An 18,143-nucleotide genomic window follows, 5' to 3' on the forward strand; every position below is an offset into this window, starting at 1 on the left:
AACTGAATTACCATATGATCCAGCAGTCCCACTCCTGGGCATATATCCAGATGAAACTATAATTCAAAAAGATACATGCACCCCTATTCATAGCAGCACTATTCACAATAGCCAAGACATAGAAACAACCTAAATGTCCATCGACAGATGAATGGATAAAGCAGATGTGATGTATATATACACAATGGAATACTACTCAGCCATAAAAAAGAATGGGATAATGCCATCTGCAGCAACATGGAAGCAACTAGAGATTATCACACTAAATGAAGTAGGTCAGAAAAAGAAAGACAAATACCATATGATATCATTTATATGTGGAATCTAAAACATGACACAAATGAACCCATCTCTGAAACAGAATCATGGACATAGAGAACAGACTGGTGGTTGCCAAAGGTGAGGAGGTTGGGGGAGGGGTGGAATGGGAGGTTGGGGTTAGCAGATGTAAGTTTTTATATATAGAATGGATAAACAACAAGGTCCTACTGTATAGCACAGGGAACTATATTCAGTATCCTGTGATAGGACTTCCCTGGTGGTGCAGTGGTTAAGAATCCACCTACCAATACAGGGGACACAGGTTCGAGCCCTGGTCTGGGAAGATCCCACATGCCGCGGAGCAACTAAGCCCGTGCGCCACAACTACTGAGCCTATGCTCTACAGCCCATGCGCCACAACTACTGAGCCTACACTCTAGAGCCCACGAACCACAACTACTGAAGCCCACATGCCTAGAGCCCGTGCTCTGCAACAAGAGAAGCCACCGCAATGAGAAGCCTGTGCACCGCAACGAAGAGCAGCCCCTGCTCGCCGCAACTAGAGAAAGCCTGCACACAGCAACGAAGACCCAACGCGGCCAAAAATAAATAAATAATTTAATTAAAAAACTATCCTATGATAAACCATAATGGAAAAGAATATTAGAAGAATGTATATACATGTATAACTGAATCACCCTGCTGTATAGCAGTAATTAAGACAACATTGTAAATCAACTATACTTCAATTAAAAAAAAATGCCATCAGAAAAATACCTAAAAAGATTGGATTTTAAACACTCACCAAAAGGGTGTTTTTTGGCCAAAAGCTTGGCTGTCAGTACGCTCAATGTATCAGCTAAATTCTTGGCCTACAGGAGGCATTTGGGGGAACTTAGCAGGGTGTTACGGGGCTCTGAACTACCACCGGCAGCAGCAAAGCTGCCATCTGGAAGGGGTATCTTTTGTTGATTCCTTATTTTAAACAACTGCTGTCCTCTGCCAAGGGCCAGCCCACATGGAGGCAGGCATCTGGATTCAAGTGTGTCCCTGAAGCAGGAGACAAGCCTCGGTGGGGTTGCTTGCTCATGTCAGCCCTGCCTGCAAATTCTAGGCAAGCGGACTCTCTGCAAGGGTGACTCCAGGCCAAAATGGGCACCTCTGGCTCTGCTTCCAGAGGCCCAGCTGCCTGACGATGCCAGGGATGTCCCCTGTGGCCTCAAAGGGCTGGTCCCTGAGTCTAGGCTGGTACGGGCTGGAGCAGCTGGGCCACACCAGGTGCCCAGGAATGGGCTGGCGGCCGGGATGGGAAGCAGGCTGCTCAACATCACATGAAAAGCCAAGGGCATTTCTGAACACTCACCTCTGCTTCCCATCCATCAGCATCTGACTGTTATCTGAGGTTACATTTTAATTCGTTCCTCATCACCATTTTTGTAATAAATTCAACACCAGTCACTGATCTCTGGTCAGTGATGAATATTCAATCTTCAAAATACGTTGTTTGGATGCTGTGCTAAGCAAGATGGGTTCAATTTCCTTCTGATTATTTTTTTTGGTACTTAAATTTATTTAATTTCCACTCTGTTTAAGTTTCCTTGTATTACAAGCCTCATTCTAGATCGCGGCTCCGCCTTCCTGTGAATAAGGTCTGTTGTACATGTGAAAAACACAAAGAAAAATGACACAATGCAAAAGCAGAAAGTAGAGCTTAAAGATAAGGGGATAATTAGAACACTGCTGAACAAAGGAAATCTAATGAAAGGGTTATGTGTGAAATGCATTGGCACGTTACTGTATATAGAAGTATGAACTTTTGCTACTTTTGTTTTCAATATTTTCTAGATCCTTCTTGCAAATGTATGCTACACGGAACAATGTAAAAACCTAAACCAATTCATATTTATAAGTTACCAACTTTACTGTCTGGTTACATTAAGATTAAGCAGTTAAATCCTTATTTCAGTCTCTGAAAGAAAAGGAACACTGAGTAACAAGGGCAGACACCACTGGCTAAGGACCGAAGGCCTCTTCTGATCCAAGCAGGGCTACTACAGTAGAGACCAAGGTGGCTGAATTTATTCCTTTGATCCTACGATGCCACTGAAGGAATCAGGGGTTGGCAAAGTCGGGCCTCCAGGGCAAATCTGACCTAATAATGGTGTTTGTAAGTCTTTTCATTTTGTTTTTTACACTGTTAAGTGGTTGCAAAAAAAATCTAAAGAATATTTTGTGACAGATGAAAATTATATGAAAAAGTTTTACTGGAACCCAGCCATGCTCATTCATTTAGATACTATCTGTGGCTGCTTTCAGGCTACAGTGACAGAGCTGAGTAGCTGTGGCAAAGACCATGGGACCCACAAGGCCTAGTCCTTTATGGAAACAGTCTGCTGGCCCTGGATTGGAAGGCACGCCAGGGATTCAGTAACAGCCTTGGGAGAACGGGTTTTGGTTGTTTGCTAAAATAAACAAAGCAAGTATAAGATGTTTCCTGATTTTAGAAATATTAAATGTGGGCAAAAGAAGTATATGAATCAAGTGATACGGTGGTGGCCAGATCTGGTGTTCCAAATATTATACAGATTCTTCAAGGCTTTAAAAAATGCTTTGGAGGGCTTCCCTGGTGGTGCAGTGGTTAAGAATCCACCTGCCAATGCAGAGGACATGGGTTCGAGCCCTGGTCTGGGAAGATCCCACATGCCTCAGAGCAACTAAGCCCGTGCACCACAACTACTGAGCCTGCGTTCTAGAGCCCGCGAGTCACAACTACTGAGGCTGCATGCCACAACTACTGAAGCCAGCATGCCTAGAGCCTGTGCTCCGCAACAAGAGAAGCCACTGCAATGAGAAGCCCACACACCACAATGAAGACCTAATGCAGCCAAAAGTAAATAAATAAAATTTAGGAAAAAAAAGGCTTTAGAAAGAATCCTTGTCCATAAAGGGGTTGAACTAGGGAACTGAAAACATTGCCCAGCTTAAAGGATCCAGAATTTGTCATTTAAATGGAGAGTTCCCATCACTCATGTCTTCCATTTTTGACCTTTGAACCTATAGTCACTGCAGTTCACATACATTTACAGTTGATTCCCATTATTCGTGGTAGTTATGTTCTATAAAGTCATTGCCAAGAGTGAGTCAGCGAATACAGAACCTTTGCTCCTAGGGATATAGAGGGTTAGGTTCCCACAAGCTACTGGTCACAACATTTTCATCAAACAAGTGATACATAACCTTGTTTTACGTGTTTCTGTTTAAAGACACCTTATTCCCATGTGTGTTGCTGATTCCTTCACACTGAACTCACGGCCAACAGCATTATTATAACTCATGCCCGAACGAAGATTATTTTCTCCATAAGTCACATCACAGCCTCCTTGCGCTGAAAAGCACAAGACAGTGTGTGAGCAGTACATCTGCGGACAATTTTAAACAGCAAAATCACCAACAAAAATGCAAAAAAAGTGCTTTCCTGGTGGCGCAGTGGTTGAGAGTCCTCCTGCCGATGCAGGGGACGCGGGTTCGTGCCCCGGTCCGGGAAGATCCCACATGCTGCGGAGCGGCTGGGCCCGTGAGCCATGGCAGCTGAGGCTGCGCATCCGGAGCCTGTGCTCCGCAACGGGAGAGGCCAAAACACTGAGAGGCCCGCATACCGCAAAAAAAAAAAAAAAAAAGACACTAAATAGTCCACCAAAAGGACACTTATTTACTGTACTGTGAAACCATATACAATTTCTAGTCCCATTAACCATGACAGTGATAAATAAAATCGATCCACTGGCATCTTCCCAGCCTTTTCAATCTCAGTCATTTAAAATGATTTTAGTTTTAAGGTTCCTTTACAGTGCATTGGTGTCTCTTGTTCCCTTCAGTCCTCACGCCCTGCTCCAATGAAGCTTTCTGCCTTTCCTACCCCTGCTTCTTCCACAGACACATTTGCACGGTGCACCACGGGCTACAAACTGCTCTTCACACTCAGCATCTCCTCTGATCAACATCTTAAAAAGATTATATTATGCCCGAGACAGGCTGCATCGTTTGTGGGGCTCAGTGCCAAATGAAAACTTGGGGCCCCTTGTTCAAAGTTTGCTAAGAATTTCAAGATGGTGACAGCAGACCATTAAGCCAAGAGGGGGGCCCTTTTACGTGCGGGGCCCCCGAAGTGGCAGCTAAGCTACCAGGAGCCATAGGGCTGACCAGGTGCAGGGCTGGCTCTGCACTGCCATCCTCCACAGGGGCTTCTCTCCCCTCTGCTCCTGCCTTCTGCGCCTGCCTCGCTCATGAACCAGGGAAAATGCACTTAATCACTCCCTGCCTTAATTCTTTTCTCTATAAACAGGGTAAAAAGAAATGAGTAAATATTACTATTATTCCCTTTTTATAGAGAAAGGAATTAAGATGAGGTGATGAAGTGTAAATAGTAGTATTTACTCATCCTTCCTTCACGGAGATATTAGAAGGCTTTAATGCTAGGACTTAGGAAGAAAGGCACTAGGTAAATCCCAGGCATTATATAGTTATTTTAATTGTAAGAGGAGGGATTTAGGCTGCCTAAGAGGGGGCGGGATTTATAGACACAGGTGTTAGACAATGAGATAGCTTTCCAAAATCTTCCCTAGACAGATTTCAGATTGGGAAGACTCCTGTACGTCAGATGTGATTTTCTATGAGCACGGCTTCCTGGACCCTCAGTGGATCTTTCTATCTGATGCTTTTTTTCCAGAAAGCCCACCCTATGGCATCATAAATCTCACGGGGTCAGGTGGAAATGGAATGCACATTTCCCTTAACGTCCCTGAAAAAGGCAAGGTCCAAGTTTCTCCCCAGCATCCTTACAGGACTTTCTTTTCTTACAGATTTTCAAAACTAGCTGTGAACAATGGCACATGTTCTGTGGGTATACTTATGAAACTTATGAAATGAATAACGAAGCCAAAGGAGTGGTTATCATAAGAAGAAAACGCTTCTTCCCCTCTCTTTAAATAAATTGGGATCAGACATAATCTTTAATTTTGCCAGTTAAGGATTAAAAGGAACAAACTACTGTCTCTTATCATTGTAAGTTCATAAGAGAAAGATTTTTCACACCAAGACAAAAACCCATGGAATGGGAGAAAATATTTGCAAATCATATATTGGATAAGGGGTTAAAATCCAGAATATATAAAGAATGCCTACAACTCAACAAGAAAAACACCAATTTTTAAAAATGGGCAAAGAAACTGGACAGTTCTCCAAAGAAGACATACAAATGGCCAATAGGCACATTGAAAGATGTTCAGTATCACTAATCATTAGGGAAATGCAAACCACTACCACAATGAGATACTACTTTAAAACCTGTTAGGATGGCCACTATCAAAAAACCCCCCAGCAAATAACAAGTGTTGGTGAGACTGTAACCCTTGTGCCCTGTTAGTGGGAAGGTAAAAATAACTGGAAAACAGTTTGGTGGTTCCTCAAAAAATTTAACATAGAATTATCATGTGAGCCAGGAATTCTATTTCTAGGACTATACCCCCCAAATTGAAAGTAGGGTCTCAAAGAGATATCTGCACACCCATGTCCACAGCAACATTATTCACAATAGCCAAGAAGTAAAGCAAGACAAGTGTCTGCTGGCAGATGAAGGGGTCAACAAAACGTAGTCTATACATATAGTGGATTATGATTTCCCTTGAAATGGAAGGAAATTCTGACACATGCTACAACATGGATGGCAATGGAGGATATCATACTAAGTGAAATAGGCCAGTCTCAAAAGACAAACACTGTATGAGTCCACATAGGTGAGGTACCTAGAACAGTCAGATTCAGAGACAGGAAGCAGAATCGTGGCTGTTCTGGTGCGGGGAGGGGAAGCAGGAGTTAATAGGTAGAGAGTTTCAGTTCTGCAAGATGAAGAGTTCTGGAAATTGGTTGCACAACAGTGTGAATGTACTTGACACTACTGAACTGTACAGTTAGAAATGGTTAAAGTAGTAAATTTTGTTTGTGTATTTTACCACAATTTTAAAAAATAAAAAGGAATGACGAGCTCCTGTTTTGAAGTTTGTTTCCTCATTTCTCTAAAGTCAAATACAACTGCATCTTAGAATGTGCCCGGGTGACGGATCAGCAGTTGGTAAGCATTGTCTTCAAGAGTCTAAACATTAGCCACTGAAAATATCTAAACGTTTTACATCAACCTTTGCCAAGGAGGTAAGGAAATAACCCAGGTTTTGCATTAAGTCAGCTGCAGAAAACCATGAGCAAAGACCAAAGGAGATCAAGTCCTGTGGCTGTATGTGGAAATCAACTGTCCTTGTAATTACGGTGTGATGTGAAGGTGATGGGTGAGAAAGGACTCAGGACCAACATTACTGATAAAATCATGACCTGAAGCACAAGGCCAGCTCTGAAGCATCACGGCTCCCTCTGATGCCGAAATCTCATATCTGATCTATAGCTCTTCAACGCCAAACACTCACATCCATCCCTCCATTCACCTACCCATCTATCCACCTACCTACCTATGTGTCTGTCTGCCTGCCTATCTAATCTATCTATCTATCTATCTATCATTTATCTATAAATAGTACATATACATGTATTAATATATAGTACATGTATATAATATATAATAAAGCTTTCACTAATTCAAAACTACGTATACACGGGTCTAGGTCCATAGCAAAGTTTGTCTGGGGGTTATTTATAAAGATAGTTTGCTACGCTACTGTGATTTCTTCACTGTATCTAAACACAAAACTTTGCAAGTTCACTCAACCACGTTCAAAATGCTCCTTTTACATACCTGCCATCACATCAGAGAAAGACTTATAGTTCTATTTTATTAAAGCAGTTTTACTAAAGGGCTTTACCAGACAGCACCTTGACCTTTTCAAAGCTTCCTGCAGCCCCTGGTGGCTTTGTGGTTTCCGGCAGAGTTACTGGAAACCTAGGTGAATCAATCAGCTATTCCTCACAAAAACCTCCTCGTTGCTATGGCTACTGAAGAGTTTTCAGACTTTCTGTGAACTGACCTGTCTGCAGTCTCTGCCCCAACGTTTGCACGGGGGGGACACACGCTTTTCTGGCTTGTCCCCCGTGTCCCTCTTTTTGCCTTCTTATCTCACCTCAGCAGCAGCTCCTGCCCAGACTCTCTGCAGGCGCCTTCCTGGTTTTGGTCCCTTGGTGGTTCTCTTCCTCCGGGCTTGGTTCTGTCCACCGTATGGCCACACTGATGTCCAGGCAGTTCTGTCGAGCCCTGGGCTTCAGTGACCACCACGCGCTGTACCTCCTCAGGTAGTATCAGCACTTTGCTTCCTCATCTCCATGGAGCCCTGAGCTCGCCTGACATTTCCCCGGGACTCCTCAGGGCACCTCAAGTCAGTACATCTAAAACACCCTTATCTTCTCCACTCACAAAGCGCCTCCCCTGCGTCCCCTCGCCCAGTGCTGGTGCCACTCCATCCACCAACCTACGTCCGAATCCACCAACCTACGTCCGAATCCTGGGGGTCGGTACGCGGGCCTCTCACTGTTGTGGCCTCTCCCGTTGCGGAGCACAGGCTCCGGACGCGCAGGCTCAGCGGCCAGGGCTCACGGGCCCAGCCGCTCCACGGCATGTGGGATCTTCCCGGACCGGGGCACGAACCCGTGTCCCCTGCATCGGCAGGCGGATTCTCAACCACTGCACCACCAGGGAAGCCCTGGGGGTCCTCTTAGATCCGCTCCCTCCTCTCTCTCAACCTCTCCGTCCTATCCACCACCAAGAACCATCCATCCCACCACCTGAATATGTCCTAGGTCCCCCTACCCCTGCTCTAACTTAGCCCCCAGCCCCCATCTCTTACCTGCACCACTGCACCAGCATCCTAACTGGCCCTCTGCTCCTCTTCTAATAGACTTTCCAGATCAGTACTGTCAATATGACCAACTGCCCTGCCCAAGATGATGGCAACTGGGCACATGTGGCTGCTTGAGCACTCGAAATGTGGCTAGTGTGACAGGGGAACTCAATTTTCAATTTAACTAAATTTACAGGTCAAGAGCCACACATGGCCAGTGGTTACCACATTGGAAGGAGCGGCGCTAGGCTCCACAGATGTGCTCAAAATCTCTCAGTAGCTCCCTCAACATGGTTTTACAGGTCCTTTCATTGTCTCCATCCTTATTTTTCTCCATTCCTTGGATACAATGAAATTCTCCATTTCTCAAAAATCACCATGCACCCTTCTCCTTTGGCGTAATAACTCCTTTGGTTTCGGTGAGCTTCCCTCTGTCTGTCTGGTCAACTCCTACTTTGCCTTTGGGGCTTCCATCGTCTGCTGCCCTGGCCCATCTCCACCCTGCCACTTCACCTTCTGGATGCCCGCCCCAACCCCGCCGGCCCGGCCCATGGGCTTTCCAGTCCACCTCGAGCACCCAGCACTCTGCATTCTAATTCCCAGTTTACCTGTCTACTCTATTCCCCCATCGGACCGCACACTCGGAGGGCAAGGGCCTAGTCTCCCTGGCTACTGTTGTATCCTCAGCAGCAGCACAGTGCCTGGCCCGGTGGTGTCTGCCCGCCCCGGGCCCTTTGACACTGTCTTTCACAATGATTTTTTGGATGTGACACCAAAAGCACAAGTGACAAAGGCAAAGCTCAATGAGTACGACTACATCAAGCAGCAGCCTCCTGGGGCACCTACAGGGTAGCCTGGAGAAGCACAACTGTGATCGGAAACACAACTGAGCAGCAGTAACCTTAACCATCAACATGGTGAACAAAGGAGGTACAACACGCAAGGACACCCTTTGTATCTACAGGCAGTTGCATCTTCCAGCTGGGCTTTGTGGCCCCAGCTACCAGTGCATGAAACACACCAATCCTGGAACTGCCTAGACCTTTTCACACCACACACCCAAAGTCATCCTTTCCCTATTTATCCACTGGCACAATTCACCCAGGGCAATGCAGTCTGAACTCTGCTATACCCTTTTTTTTTTTTTTTTTTTTTTTGCGGTACGCGGGCCTCTCACTGTTGTGGCCTCTCCCGTTGTGGAGCACAGGCTCCAAACGTGCAGGCCCAGCGGCCACGGCTCACAGACCCAGCTGCTCCGCGGCATGTGGGATCTTCCCGGACCGGGGCACAAACCCGTGTCCCCCACATCGGCAGGCAGACTCTCAACCACTGCGCCACCAGGGAAGCCCTGCTATACCCTTGAAGTGGGAAATTTGTAGAGGCAAATGCAAAAATAGGGCTGCAGAGAGAGACGCCGTGAACCATTAATACCTGTCCCATTGGTTTCACCAACTAGACAAAGAGTAAGATCTGCCCGGTCAATTACTCGATTAATTTGAAATCTTTACCTATGAAGATTTCTTTTCCCGGACAAGTGGGTCTTTGCCCCTCCCTCGTGCTCTGAAAGATAAGGCTTTGCTCACTTTGCTGACTCTGGCGATAAGCAAATCTGCCTTTATTTAGAATCTTTCTTAGTCATGGTCTCGTCAAAGAAGAAGGCCGTGTAATACCGCCAACAATCATATCACAGGGGCAAGGGTTTTCATTCACCAACATCCATCTTTCCTGATGGTGACCTCACAGCAATCTGCCCTTGTCTCCATCACCAAACACCTTCCATCCCATCTGTGAATCTGAAAGTGTCTCAAGCACACCCAACACGTTCTAGCAACACCAGCCTCCCCTGGTAAGTGGCAGCACACGTAGAGCACCAGGACCGGAAGTGCCTCGAAAAGGCTTCTATACTGACCTCAGTCTATGTGATTCGCGACTAGGTGACTGCCCCACCCTGTAGAATGGCCTTTCCTGCTCATGTCCCTGCTTGATCTTGCCAACTTTACACTGTCACCCCCTTGAAGGCTCTGCCATGTGCTTGTCTGAGTGTCTCTGGGCTGAAAGTAAACTAAAACTGCCTGATATATGATGCTCTTCGGTGGTGCAGAGACAGGGTTTTGGGAAACTCAAACACAGTCTTGGAAAAGGGGAAGCGGAGGGGCGCTGTTCGGTGCCTGTTACCTGTGGACTCCTCAGTACCTGTGTTATTTCATGCGCTTCTAAAAATTTCCTACAAGATGGGTAGGAAATTATTATTATTCCCATAATAATAATAATTACTATTCTTCCCATTTTACAGCCGAAAAAACGGAGGGCCAAAAATTTAGGCCAAGTGCCCAAGTTTACTGAGAGAAACGTTGGTGGAGCAGCAGAGGCCATGCTCTATCTGCTGTCTCCAGTGGTCACAATTCTGTGGCAGATTCCCATGCGGGCCTTGGAACTTTTCTCGAGGAGATACTGACTGTAATGACGTGAAACAGAATCAGACGTCAAAGCAGCAGACAGCCCAAATGGTGGATCCACCCAACCTGGGGGCTGGCATGCTTCAGTGTGCGGGAAGAAATAGATCTGCATTGCCCTGAAAACCACCTCGAGCGTGGTCATGATGGAAACTGCCACTATCACTGCTGGATGCAGAAGCACCCGCTCGTTAAATGAGCAATGGGGATCTCAAAATTATTCGTTAATAGATCCAGCTGCTTGCAGCGATGGCTCTTTTGTTGATGATCATGAAACTGAAACGTAATGCCCTCTCCACGGAAAGCAGGGAGTCTCCCAGTGGGCACTCAGGGAGGTACTGTATCACCAGATGTTCTGCTCCCATCTCGTCTGCATCCCCCTTGCAGAAGGGAAGCTCGGCTCTGAGAGCCTGGCTGGAGGACAGCCACCTGGGCTGTGCAGCCTTCCCTCTGCAACCACAGAAAGCGATCACTCAGCAACAGGACCCTCTGGTCATGCCGAGGGACTTGCCGGTACCTGCCCAGGCAATGGGTAGGTTCTTAGCCGGGTTTAACGATCATCGGCAGAGATGAAAGCCCTTCCCCACCAAAGACGGCTCGGCTTATGGTGAGGTAGACCCAACATTTGGTTTTGGGAACTGCCAAACGTGCATGACATTTTAATATAACACCAGGTTCACTGCCTTCAAGATGTAACCCCATGCCTCACAAAAACAACGCATCCCAGAAGATGCCAGGGAAGAGCAAAATGAGACTGGAGAGCCGGAGAGCAGTGCAGCTATTTTCAATATACTCATTTTCTGATCTCCAGAGATGCAGCCCAGCCTGAAACCCAGCAGCTATGATCAGCCTGAAGCCCTCCTGCATCACGTGGGTGGCACAGAGAGTGCCAGTCAGTTAAGAGGGTTCCAAGCTGCCACTGGCTACCTAAGGACCTTGAGAAATCACTCTCTGGACCTCTGTCTCTTCTTCTACGAAAGAAAGATTCTCTGAGATGCCCCTACCCCACCACTGGAAGCCTTCCATGACCCCTGCCCAGCACAGCTGGCTCCTAGACCTTCTCGACAAGCCTTTCCAGCAACTCAGAATAAACATCAGTGAGCCCATGACTCATGGTGTGCTCATCTCTACAGAGCTCCCGGCCCGCCACCCTGTATAGTGCTGTCTGGTGGTCCTGAGCAGGCAGGAAGCCCCCCGTGGCCAGGTTTGGGTCTCTCCCACTAGTGCCCTGCCTGGTGCTTTTAGACACTAATGTATTTGTTGAATGAGATGAACCTCTTCTTCTATCAGAGCAAGTGGGATTCCTAAGGACAGGAATGGGAATAATGAGAATAATACCCAGCTTGTAGGGGGTTTTTAGAACTGCATGAAATAACATAGGTACTGAGGCATCCAAACCAATGTTCACCCCTCGGCTTCCCCTTTAGAATGGGATGAACCTCTTCCCCCATCAGGGTGAGTGGGATTCCTAAGGACGGGCATTCTGTTCCCACTTGCACCTCTGGTCCTAGAACATGGTAGGGGCTCAGTCACATGAACGAATGAACATGCGGGTGCTCTCAAAGGTCCCACTGCCCCTAGTTACCTTCTGCCTTGTATTACACTCTAGCTGTCTCTCTAGAATCTAAGCAGTCTGAGGGTTGGGTTGGTGTCCCACGTTTATTTTGTATCCTCTGCAATCTCATCAATTTTGCTAGGCATGAGGCACTCTGTAGGCTAGTGTGTAGGTGGAAATAAAGTCAATTACAACAGTATAACCTTGAAACTAGTTAACAGAGAAAGGGCAATTTTTTTGCCTCTAAGAAACACTAATATCATCCATTAATGTTTACCAGCTGTTCTACACACTGATAGTAACATAAATAGTCCCTGATCTCCATGAATGAGTGGAGGTTACCAACAAATTCATTAGAAACGTGCCTCTTACACTCACAGGAAATTAACTGCCATTCACAGCAATACCTAGAAAGTGACTAGTAATTCTCTGTTCTCGCTAGAATAAGGAATCTACATGCTTTACATATAACGCCCATTTACGATGCAAAAATACACCTATCCCGAGAAGCCTGGCCACAGCTGCTTTCTTTGAATCTTTTTTGGGGGGAAGATTGATGTTTGGAGGGCTTGTGATTCATGAAAGTTGCTGACCAGTTCAAATACTTAACTGCCAACCTGTTCTTTCAGAGAACGTTCCTTCCACGCACCTCGGCACTGCTCTGCCAACCCATGTGTGCACCAAGTGGGAGAAAACCATGCATCACGAGAGCTGTGTACACGTGTCCCCAGATCTAAGGATGTGAGTCCTGAGGGCTGCGTACTATGCACGCTATTTAAGCAAAACTTTGATTTACATGCACAGGGTTTGTTCGTTTGTTTGTTTTGCGGTACGCGGGCCTCTCACTGTTATGGCCTCTCCCGTTGTGGAGCACAGGCTCCAGACGCACAGGCTCAGCGGCCATGGCTCACGGGCCCAGCCGCTCCGCGGCATGTGGGATCCTCCCAGACCGGGGCACGAACCCGTGTCCCCTCCATCGGCAGGCGGACTCTCAACCACTGCACCACCAGGGAAGCCCAGCACAGGGTTTTTGTTTGTGTGACCCTTAGGAACACATGCTCTCTTTCCACAAGGTGACCAGAACGAGGCTCTGAGTACAGAGCCAGTCCTTCTGTAGCTCTTTGTTCCCTGGAAGAAAATTCTACAAATGTTGACTCTTTTATTTACTCTAATGAAAAAGCTGTAGGCAGTCTCAAGTCTGAGTAAGCGTGAATGTTAGAAAGGTCCCTCTAGACTTACAATGCATTTTTCAATGTTCTGTCTGGGATGGGAATATAAACAGAGCATTCAAGATGCTTCTGTTAGGCTACTTCTAAGGGCAAACAGTTTTGATTGCTTAAAATAAAGGTTTTAGAATTAAAGTGATTCCAGTGATTCCCCAAAGAATGTTCTCCTTCTAGCCAAAGTGGAGTAAGGTGGATTGGATTTACCCTTCCACCAGAAATAACCAAAAATACTCAGAAAAAAAATACATGAAGAAAAGGTTTTTGAGACACTACGTATCAGTCAATGAAGGACAATGATCTCTAGGAGAAAATGGAAGAGAAAAGCTTTGTGACATTGGCTTAGAGAAGGATTTCTTAGCTATAGCCAAAAACATAATTCATAAAAGAAGAAAATAATCAATTGGACTTTATTAGAATTCAAAATCCCTGCTCTGCACAAGACACTGTTAAGAGAATGAAAAGATAAACCATGGCCTGGGAGAAAATACTTGCAAGTCATATATCTTATAAAGGAATTGTTTCTAGAATATATAAAGGAGTCTCAAAACTCAACAATCTAATTACAAATGAACAATCCAGTGTTTAAAAATGAGCAAAAGAGGTGAACAGATACTTCAGCAAAGATGGTGAATAAGCACAAGAAAAGAGCATTAATCATGAGAGAAATGCAAACTAAAACCACAGGGAGACATCGCCACACAGCTATGAGAATGGCTACAACTAAAAAGACTAATGATACTGAGTGTTAGCAAGGATGTGGGACAATCTGAACTCACACACACTTCTCGAGGGAACGCACAATTGTCCAGTGACTTTGGAAGACCGTTTGGCGATCTCGTAAACAACGAAAACATACCTACCACATGACCCAGTCTTCCGCTGCTATTGACTCAAGAAAAAGAAAGCAATGTCCACACAGAGACGTATACACGATGTGCAGGGCAACTTTATCTGTTAGTAGCGCCCAATCTGGAAACAACCCAAATGTCCATCAATAGGTGATAGGACCGCTGAACTGTGAAATATCTTTATGATGGGACGCTAGTCAGCAATAAGTAGAAATGAAGTACTGATATATGGGAACAGCATAGATGAATCCCCAAATAATTACGCCAAGTGAAGGATGCCAGCTACCAAAGACTATCTACTGCATAATTCCGTGTATATGAGACACTAGCATATATAAACTAATCTACATTGCCAGAAAGCAATATGGAAAGCACCTAGGGAGTAGTAGGTAGCAGGAAAGCTTATGGATAAACAACAAGGTCCTACTGTATAGCATAGGGAACTATATTCAATATCCTGTGATAAGCCATAATGGAAAAGAATATGAAAAAGAATATATATATTTGTATAACTGAATCACTTTGCTGTATAGCAGAAATTAACACAACATTGTACATCACTTATACTTCAATTAAAAAAAGGCACAAGGAAACTTCTGGAGTGATGGACATGTTTGCTGTCTTGATTGTGATGATAGTTTCATGGGTGTAGACATGTGTCAGACTTCTCACATGGTATGCACTAACTATGTTTGATTTATTTTGTATCAATTATACCATAATAGAAAAAATACTAAAAAGACACTGATTTGCCTTGGGGGATTTTGCAGCAAGTCATCATTTATGATTTGGCAACGGTTCACTGAGTTCCTATCTTGTGCCAAGCACTGTGCTGCACTAAAAACAAGCCAGCAGAGGACGGTTTGACACCTTGACCCCTGGTGCAGCCTCCAAGGGTTTCCACTGTCCTACTGTGCTCAAGGCACAGAGATCCCGAAAGGCTGTGGATACACAGGTTTTAACTTCTATTGTCAGTCTCATTACATGTAAATTGCCTCAAAATGTATCATCTCTTTTCATATGCTGTGATAACACTTACACACTCATTTTGAAACTGCGCTGTGCCTGCCCAATCATTTGCACAAATGACAGAATTCATCAAGAGAGAATCACACCTGCTGTTCCTCCGCCCCCACCCCAGCTCCACTAAGAAGGACTTTCGAGAAAACCAACAGGAGCGAGTAACTGTGCTGCTTGTTCTCGGGGAGATGATCCTGCGCCACGGTCTAGTTTCCTTTACTTCCTCTTGTGAGGGCTGTGGATAGCACCGTTTGCTGTGTTCCCCACAGTCCTGTAGACCATCATTTCTTATCCCTGAGATTTTCTATTAAGCCATGCTTTTAGGCCACTAATAATTAGCAAAACTATCTATCGCTCTATTCACCTTGTGGAAATTTGACTCTTATTGTATGAAATGTTCAGAGAAAGCAAGGGCCAACGTGATACGCACAGGGTCTTCAGTGTGGAAACCCTGGAAAGTGACATTCTTTTATCAACCAACCCACAAGGCCATACCATTCCACTGGCATAAACAAATCTCTAAAGGATGAACCATTATTTCAGTAGTAATACCATTATAATATTGGTCATCAAGCCTGTCAACATTGCCCTTAACAATACAGAAGTACTTGAAAAGGGGTTTCCTACCCAAATTACATGGGCTGAACTTGGGCAATAAATTTTCCAGAAGAAAGTAGGAAAACCTTCCAAATATAAAAAAGCTAAATTAGCATGACCGTGTATAACTTTTTTTTGAGCCAGAACTAGAGAAACTGCTTGCAAAATGAAACAAGAAGCATATTTTAAGTGACATAACAAACCAAGTTATCCAAGTCAGTATTTTGTAGAAACTGCTAACCACCACTACATCTGTAATTGAATAAATTAGAAACCAGCTCAGAATTTACTTTCCACATTTACACAAGCCAAGAAAGGTGACTCCTACGAAGAATACTGAATATAAGATTCAAAATTTGGCAACAAATGAGATGATCCCAGCTGGCCCTGGACCACTAATAATGTTTTTGAAAGATTGGGTTATTAGATTAACAGTTGTAGAAGATGGACTCTATTTATGCAATGTTAAAGCAAACATTTTCATTAACCAAACAGTTCCTAAATTGCAAGCAGAAATGGGAAACTTGATCTGACACCTGTAGCAAATCCGAGGGCCCTCCCTGGCCCAGAGCTCAGGCTTTGCCACCATGGTGCACATTTCTCTCACACTCCGCTCAGGAGGGAAAAGAGCCACACTTTTTCCTTTACATGAAGTTTGTTTCAAAGGTATTCTGAAGAAACGCTTCTTTCCTCCTGAGTTTTCAACTCTTGCTGCCTCTCGTGGATAACTTACCCCTATTCTTCCCAAAGCCTCGAGAACTTTCTCAGCTCTCCAGTTGCTCTGGGTCCACAGTGTGTGGCTGTGGATCCTTCATTTAACAGGCACCAAGAGGCTCTACTTACATCATGCATGGAGTCCAGAAGCTTGGTCAGTTGGTAGAACCTCTGCCAGCTCTGCCCGGAATTGTTGGGACACTTCGTTACCATCTTCCTCAGTTCTTTGATGTAATTTGTCCTCATTTCTTCAAACGCAGCCTGGCTTTTGAGGCCATCCTTTGGAACTGTGTTGAAGGAATACCGACATGTAAGTTCCCAAGTTGGAAAACAGCTTTAGCGTCCTCATAGTCAAATAGCTTAGACTATTTTGAGGTCATGAGGCTCACACTTTGAGATTGATATTGAATCTCAGTGATTACATAGATGAATAAACATGGCAGCTGTATGACGGTTAACCTTTGTACACACACATATACAAAAGAATAATAACTGGTTTATTGGGTGTATGTTATAATGCACTTTGTTTATATTAGCTTGCTTAATCTTGACATCAGTCTTACGACATAATCATTATGTTATTCTCATTTTACAGATGTGGAAACTGAAGACTGGAGGTTTAATCACTTGCACAAGGACACGATAAATACATGGTAGAGGAAGGGTATAAACTTAAGTCTGTCTGTTTCCAAAGCCTGTCTCTTAACCACAGTGCTATACTGTCTTGTGGTCTGTCATCAAAGTTTTTATGAATCCCAACTTGCCAATACCTCAGACATAGGAAAATATACTTTGATTTTCCAGGACAACTGGAAGAGCCACAGACAATCTAAGCTGGGGCTGGAATTAGAAAGCAGCATCTTCATATTCCAGTTCCAATGTCAAAGACACTCGGGGAAACCTGACATCTACCAGGGGCAAGACAGTGTGTGGCAAAGAAGCACTTCCCATCCTCTTTGTTCCAAGAGCACATGACCACCGAGGCACTGTCATGTGACTGCCCAGACCTGCTGGCAGGTCTGTGCACTGGCTTGTGTGTGTGACGGGTAACAAAACAGTGCTCTGCATACAAGGCAAGATCAAAAACTTTCGAAGAGAAGAAACCACATTCATCATTATCTTCGATAAGATAGAAAATTAAGGGTTATGTTTTCTTCTTTCTTTGTATGGAGTGGCTGGCTTTCCTAATGAAACAAAAAACATCTCACTAAAAATAATACTTTGAAATTCAGCACCTGGAAGGATACGAGTGTTTCTGTGACCTGAAAGGAGATGCTCTTTCCCAGGACACATGTGAACACACTTTATGGAGAAGGGGGTGCACCAGGGTCTGTGTTCTGCGAGGAGATGTAGGGCAGAGTGTAAGCTACAAGTGTCCCCTTTGAAAATCTACCTACATGTTTGCTTTTGTTCACTACAGCCAATATGTACTCATGCTTATGCTTTAACTCTGAAAAATCAAATCACTTAGAACTTTCCTTTTTGGATGATGAAGATAATAAAAACTCAACTTGTGATAATAGAGTCTGAAATTGCTCTTACTCTCACTTCTTAAGTGCACATCCTATTTGCTAATTTACAATAACTGGTATAAATAATAACTTACTTGGGCCATCAGCTCTTTAGAATGGCTG

The 18,143-nt window shown here is 44.7% G+C and overlaps 1 protein-coding gene across 2 annotated transcripts in view; it reads right to left on the bottom strand.

Moving 5' to 3' along the window:
* The window catches only part of NR3C2 (nuclear receptor subfamily 3 group C member 2), a 372,131-nt gene that overhangs the window by 16,228 nt on the left and 337,760 nt on the right, over positions 1 to 18,143 (bottom strand). Inside the window, exons 8-9 of one of the 2 annotated variants that reach the window (XM_060012127.1) lie at positions 16,639 to 16,796; positions 2,408 to 3,646 (exon numbers count right to left, since the gene is read on the bottom strand). In XM_060012127.1, coding sequence (XP_059868110.1) covers positions 3,626 to 3,646; positions 16,639 to 16,796 — 179 coding nt within the window. In that variant the 3' untranslated portion in view covers positions 2,408 to 3,625. Of the gene's footprint in view, positions 1 to 2,407; positions 3,647 to 16,638; positions 16,797 to 18,143 lie in introns of those variants that run through there. The other variant, XM_060012126.2, reaches the window with a different exon arrangement.

This window comes from Delphinus delphis, chromosome 5 (genome assembly GCF_949987515.2).
Source record: "Delphinus delphis chromosome 5, mDelDel1.2, whole genome shotgun sequence".
NCBI lineage: Eukaryota > Metazoa > Chordata > Mammalia > Artiodactyla > Delphinidae > Delphinus > Delphinus delphis.